Source organism: Notolabrus celidotus, chromosome 7, assembly GCF_009762535.1.
Source record: "Notolabrus celidotus isolate fNotCel1 chromosome 7, fNotCel1.pri, whole genome shotgun sequence".
Classification (NCBI taxonomy): domain Eukaryota; kingdom Metazoa; phylum Chordata; class Actinopteri; order Labriformes; family Labridae; genus Notolabrus; species Notolabrus celidotus.
Window position 1 is genome coordinate 17,534,901 of NC_048278.1, and position 6,677 is coordinate 17,541,577.

Consider the following 6,677-nt stretch of genomic DNA (forward strand, 5'->3'; position numbering starts at 1 on the left):
TTGTAATAAACTAGTAACTCATTATAAGACATCATTACAGGAATAAAACTGGTGTTGATACAGTATTTTTAGTACAACATACAACCTACTTACTTCATTGAATAAAAACTATTGCAAACTTAGAGAAAACTGCGAACTTCATGAAAGTTTCTCATTCCTACTAAATTTACATTTATTTTCAATATTGCAGTGTTGTTATTAGTTTTTGCTATTTTACATTCATTAGTCTCAACGTTTCCCAGTACCCTTAAGCAGACCAAGTATTATACTAATAGGTGGCCTCTCTCCTCCTTTTCCTCTCCTCTGTGCTGAATGACTCCTCAGGGTTTTGAGTTCACCATCAATCCTTTTCCCTGCTCCCAATTCTCCTGACCCCCTTTGAAGCCTCAATCCCTGACCTCTTTCTTGCCTCATATTCTTTCTTTCCTCCACTTCACTACAGTTCCCTCCTCTAGTCTGTTCCCACTTTTCTTTAAACAGCTCCCATTTTTATCTCACAATCCTGTCAGCCCTCCACTTCAAAAAGTGAGGGTCTCAGTTAGCCTTCATCAATCCTCAGACGCCATCCTGGTTGGGTCCGTTGATCAGGCCCGCCTCCCAGCGTTGCACCAGAGGAGTCTTCTTTCTAGGACTGAGGAGGATCTGGGTTTAGAGAGGAGAATAAAGAGGAAGTGAGTGCTGATTGCAAGGTGAAGGGGATAGAGAAGGAGAGTTGTCGGTGAAAGTGGGAGTAAAAAGAAAAAGCCTTAAACAGCCTTAATCAGGTGAGGGGAACAGGAGGCAAAATGCCAAACAGGAAAAGAGGAGCAAAAAGATCAAAAGAGATGGACAATTGTATTACTTGCAGAGGATGATCATCATTAACTCTGTTACTCAGAGGGAGATTAATGCGGCTGTGATCCAAGACCATGTTCTGTATGATTTAGTCAAAAAGTGAGGCCAATATCTTCTGCAATCCCTCATTTACTCCTGAACTGTAATTTGGAACCTGAACGTCGAAAGAGAACACATAACCATCCAGTAAAGCGAGAAAGACAGAGAGAGCTGGAGATGCGTGATCCAAGAGAAAGAAGCAAAAAGGGACACAAGGGAGCTAGAGAGAAGTCCCTGCTAACATTTTGTTAACTAGAAATGTATGCAGTTGAATAAGTTACTGAATTGTAACTAACTGTTGCCTTACTTTAGCTAATGGGGTATCAAATATATTATACCAGTTATATACCAATCAAGAGTGTTGTTTTTCTGGAGAGAATAAAACCACAGAGCACACATACAGAAAGAAAGAGAGAGAGAGGGAGAGAGAGGGAGAGAGAGAGAGAGAGAGAGAGAGAGAGAGAGAGAGCGCATTTTGCTGTGTTCAAGGATGTTAGTCATAAGTGTTAAGAATCTGATTAATTGATTTACTTTCTCTGCTTTCCGATTGATAATCAGCTACAAATGGAAACTCTTAATCCGGACGGACATTGAGTTATGTTTCGAGGTAGAACATATAGGTATATTTGATTATCCACTAGATAGCATCAAGACACAGCTAACGCTAGTATTCAACCACTCCTAGCTAAGATTTACATTTGAGAATCACAGGCATGACAGAACAGGGGTGTAGCTACTACATCTAGATATTAAAAATCACTTTGAACTCACACTTCCTCTCGACGTATTTTAAAAGCTTAAAATTTTACATTAGCTGTGTAGCTGTCCGTTTAAGCTTTACTGTAATTTCACCTTGCCGTATAATCGATGCAGGCATTGCAATGAAGTATTTATTTTGTTATTGGTTATTGTTGCGTATTAACCAAGAGTGTGGAAACAATAGTTATATTTTATAAAACTTCAATTTTACTTGCCTTGAACTTTATAATATGACATATAGCAGATTTTATGCTCAATGTCCTAAGTATGAGGTTATAGGAAAATGATGTCTGGTTTCATTCATTTTTTCCCCGAAACTTTAGTCAGATGCAAGGTTTTTACAGTGAGCAGATAATTACTCAGCAGAGAGAGAAAGGAAGAGACACATGAGACAGCAAGAGGAAAGAGAACAAAATGTTACCAAAGCTAACTTCACACTGAACTGTGCAGCATAATAACCCAGCGTATCAATGCCAAACTGAATTAAGAAGCAAAAGCCACGGAGCGGCACTCAGCTCTAATCAGAGATAGCACAGTTTCAAAGAGATGCAAGGCAGGTAAGGGGATATTCAATTGAATTTTCACTTTCTCAGCTATTGACTGCACACTCACAATCCCGCCCACACACACACACACACATGCACCCACGCACGTGCACACACACACACACACACACACACACACACACACACACACACACACACACACACACACACACACACACACACACACACACACAAAGCCACTCAACAGACTCAGCCTCTCTGTCTCAGGGCTGTTTGCCTTCTTCTCCTTATCTATAAAGATAAGCTCCTTACTGTGTGTTCAATATGTTATCAGATGTTTGTGGCCCACATTCACTGCAAAAGAGATGCTAACATCCTCCTCCCAGGAGCCTTTCTTCATCCCTTTACAATCCAGTGCAGTTTCAAACATACGTTCATATTCATGCTGCTGAGAGACTAATTGAAGCCCCTTAGCAGAGTCGCAATTCATGTGTTAACTCTAAGCTAAAACAGCTTTATGATTGTGCAACCTGATATCCTTTAAGCGGCATTCTAGGGAGACTCAGAAAGCTTATTTGCCTACATTTTCATGTTATGTCACCAATTCCAGAAAGTTGTAAGCAGCAGTATCAGCTCTGTAGCAAGTTTTAATGTTTAAACTTCATTGCAAAACAATTACTGGCATCGCTGACTCACCTCTGGACGGCTAATCTTCTCCTCTTCAGCATGGGCTGGGGGCCACATGCCCAACTTGCCAACTGACTGGCGTACTGCAAGAAAGAACAACAACACTGTGGCTTAGGGCAGAATGAGAAGGAGTAAAGTAACAATGAGGCAAATGTGTTTCTGTGATTTTGCTCCATATTTTGGGCAATAAAGCCTCCTTGACTCATATTTACACAGATAGATTTAAGGGAATGAAAAGTTTCTAAAAGAACGTGAATTATGTGGTAGGAACAAAAAGTGCTAGACATTGAAAGAATATGAAAAGGTAATATGACTCATTTTTGAACAATATTAAATGAGTCATGGGCATTGAGGTCCTGTAGTGGCACACCCTACAATCACACATTGTCATTTTTTGTTTGTAACTCTTTACTTCGCACACAATACTCTCCTTAAAAGAAAAACTGGCAACCCTTCCTGCCAACAAAACACACCCAAACATGTAGTCAAATTTCTGTACAGCAGTTGTTCCCTACCTCTTTTGTATAATGTACACTCCCCTACCTGATGAACTAAAGTTCTCCTTTACTGGCAAAATGCATTCTTTTCAAAATATGTTTATTGACTTGAAGTACCCAGCTGTGTTAAATACCTGACTCTGATTGGTCAAAGCCCTATAACAACAGTGACTAATTCTCAACAGCAAAAGCAACAACCTTCTCACGTAATTTGAGGTAATTCCCCTGACAGGAATCCAGCATTTCACCACTGCCTGTTGACTCTGTGGCAAAACATTTACTATTGGCTTTATACATGGGTAAATATTGAGGCAGAAAATTAGTTTCCATTACAGGCAGGTCTTGAGTGTCAAAAAATAGAGACAATTACCAAGTGGGAAGCTGAAATGTTCAAGTATTAAAGTTATACTACTGACTGTTACTGTTTGCAAGTAAGTTAAATCATGAGGAGTTTAAGGATTGTTGTGGTCCATGCTTTCTTGATGAATTACCAACGGAAAGACAGTTGATGATGAAAATAGGCTATAGTCCAAGGAGGTTAAAACATATTTGACAATCCGTGAGTTACTATTAGACAACTGCTAACGCTAACATTCAACTTCAAACGCCTAAATTACTAGCTAACATTTTGTTAGCTAGTAATTAGTGCCTTACCTATTGTTTTGTGTAACACTTCAAAGCAGATATATTAGCTTTTTAAAATTGATGAATTCTCACTTTCTTGATGCAGCTAATTGATGCACATATAAGTCGTCCAGACTTGAAATATGACTTCATTTCTCCCTAGATTTTCTTGTCTTTTCAGATTCTTGTCAATCAAGAAGTGCTGAAATAGTACCAATATGTAAGATACCTCAAATGTATTCAACTTAACAACAAAAAAAAAAAAACAGTTATACAACAGCATTTGATCTTTGTGACATGAGCTTGAAATGAGAGCAAAATGGAAGTTGTGTGAATATGGTCAACATGTTTCACACAATTCAACCGCCAATATTTGGTTCTGTTCGATACTCTAGTATTAATTTTAGCTGAATTTGTAGTTGAAGCTATTTATGAATCATTTTCAGCTAATTCACTGATTAAATTGGAGTGCTTTAGTCTTTTAACCATATCCAATGTAGGCAACTTTTCATCTGTTCATTTTAATTATTTGTAGCCTGTTTCACACTACATCTCTTTGTCATTCATCCAATTGTTAATTTATCAGCTTGCTTTTGGCTGATTGATTTTTGAATGTTTCTATTATCTATTACAGTATTTGTAGCCATTTAAAACTATTTATCCACACTTTTAGCCTAATGACTAACTTTTATATATTTCACAAACCCCCAGCATGCTTTGTTGTGGTGTAAGATGTACATACACTTTGAAAACTTAAGCAGAATTCTAAGGTTGCATGATTGCTAACCCTGCAGTAGACTTTTTAAAATATGCTCTTCTTGTCATTAGTTTTTGCTCACTTTATCATCAGAAAGAGCAAAAAACAAGTTGTATGCAGTTATTAAATGCTGAATTCTTTCTTGCTGAACAATAAAGTGTCAAGATATGACTCAGGACTTTTCCTGTGCCCAGGTTTTGCAATTAATATGACGGATGAGAAGCTTCATTTATTGTACAGAATTTTATTTTCTTGTCGGCCAGCTTATGGTCTTCGGTGTAAAATTATTGCCCCTAATGGCTAATGCTGGTTTCGAAAAGCTGTTGGAGGTTTTCCACTGACCGTAAGAAAAATAAAATAATGTGCTCACTTGGCTGTTTCAGAGAGTTTTCATCATCTCACCACAGATGTAAAAATTACACACATACACACAGAGAAGCATCCACACTTACACATTGTCTGTGTGTGCTGTTGTGCCTCGTGCACATACTTAAAACCCTAAAACTCAACACTGCACTAACCTGCTGGGGATCCAGTTATGGGCCTGGGTATTGAGCCAGATGAGTCAGTTTCAAGAATTCTATTCAGGGAAGAAGACCGAGTTAACCTGGTATTCCTTCTCTCTATGTTTGCCGGTCTCCCTCCTCTTCCTCCTCTTCCTCCTCTTCCTCCCCCTCCTCCATATAGACTTTTTCTCTGCTGAAGAAGCTCCTTCTCTCTCTCTTGAGCCTCCCGAATGTCCCTCTCCACTTTGAGTAAATTTGTTGAGGTGCGTAGCTTGAAAAAAGGGTTTTCCTTGGGTGTCAACTCCTCCTCCTCTTCGTTCTTCTCTCTTTCATGCTCACCCACCTTGATCCCATCATGTCCCTCCACCCTGTGTGATGAAATGCTTGGCCTTGCAAAGTCGACTGCAGTAGTGGCTTCTGCTATAGGTATGGTGTGGTAGAGATTCTGTGCTGGGGCACTCAGGCTATTCTCTATGATGATGACCTGACAGCCTGTCCCCTCAGAGAGTCCTGGTCCTCGAGGAGCTGACAAAGTAGAACATTCTCCTTTGGCTGAGTTTGGGCTCCTCTCCACATTTGAGCGTCTCATGGTGGATGTGTCCTGGTTCACTAGGTTTGTAATGTCACTTGTCGAGGAGAAGGGCCAAGATCTCGCTCTGGTCCTGGTTGGTGGAGGCAAAGTTGAGATAGTAGGCGCCTGAAATGCCTCAAAGAGCCTTTTCCTCTCTTTGAGCTGGCGGACTGTGCCTTTGTGGTAGAAACCTGGAACTTTTCCAAGCTTGACCAGGTCCTGCTCTCTCTGGACCTCCTCATGGATCTCATGCTGCATCTTCTTGCCTGCAAACTGCCTGTCTTTGCCTGGACCCTTCTCAGTATTAGTTACTGGTGGCTGAAAGAGCACATTTTTCTTTACAGGGATCTCTACATACTCAGGCAAGGAGGGCTGCTTCGGAAGCCCTCTGGACCTTCTTAGGCTGTGTTCACGCTCTACAGCCCGTCGGATCTCCCTCTCAATGGGAGTCTCCTTGAGAGCAGGAGCTGGAGTGCCTGGAGAGATGTTGGTGTTGCCATCCAAAGTGCTGCAGGGGGAGAAGTCTGCTGAAACTCCGCTGTCACTTTGGCTATCGTCACATGAGTCACTCTCCATCCTGGTCTGCTTAGAAGGCACAAATCTGTATCTTTTTGGCTTGGGCTTTCGTGTTTGGACTGCTTTAGTAAAATACAGTCCTCCACTCTGTTGCTTTTCAAGTCCACCCTCAGTCTGCTCTTTCTCTTCACCTGTTTGTGTGCTTTCTCCCTCTGCCCTTTCCCCCGCCCTGCTCTGTCTTTCTCTCCCAGCTACAACACAACCAGAGCCCTGAGAAGAAGCTGCCCCTCCCTCATTGGACAGCTCCATGGTAACAGTTGACAATGGTAGAAGGGCCTGGCTGAGCACCTGTTGTGCTGTTTCCTGGTTTGCTCCCCTGAG

General features: G+C 41.0%; 1 protein-coding gene across 1 annotated transcript; it reads right to left on the reverse strand.

Annotated features, from left to right (window-relative positions):
- si:ch211-207j7.2 lies at window positions 1-6,453 on the reverse strand. The gene is made up of 3 exons (XM_034688582.1): window positions 5,225-6,453; window positions 2,835-2,908; window positions 1-642 (listed from the first exon to the last, which is right to left on the reverse strand). The coding sequence occupies exons 1-3, from the start codon at window positions 6,354-6,356 to the stop codon at window positions 556-558; spliced, it is 1,293 nt and encodes a 430-aa protein (XP_034544473.1). The 5' UTR covers window positions 6,357-6,453; the 3' UTR covers window positions 1-555.
- Window positions 6,454-6,677: the final 224 nt, after the last annotated feature.

Bases quoted from the DNA above. Each gene is read 5' to 3' on its own strand.
- si:ch211-207j7.2 (XM_034688582.1), bottom strand. From the start codon at position 6,356: ATGGAGAGTGACTCATGTGACGATAGCCAAAGTGACAGCGGAGTTTCA. The intron at 2,909-5,224 runs GTTAGTGCAGTG...TCTTTCTTGCAG, and splicing joins CATAACTGGATCCCCAGCAG to TACGCCAGTCAGTTGGCAAG. The intron at 643-2,834 runs GTGAGTCAGCGA...CTCTAAACCCAG, and splicing joins AGAAGATTAGCCGTCCAGAG to ATCCTCCTCAGTCCTAGAAA.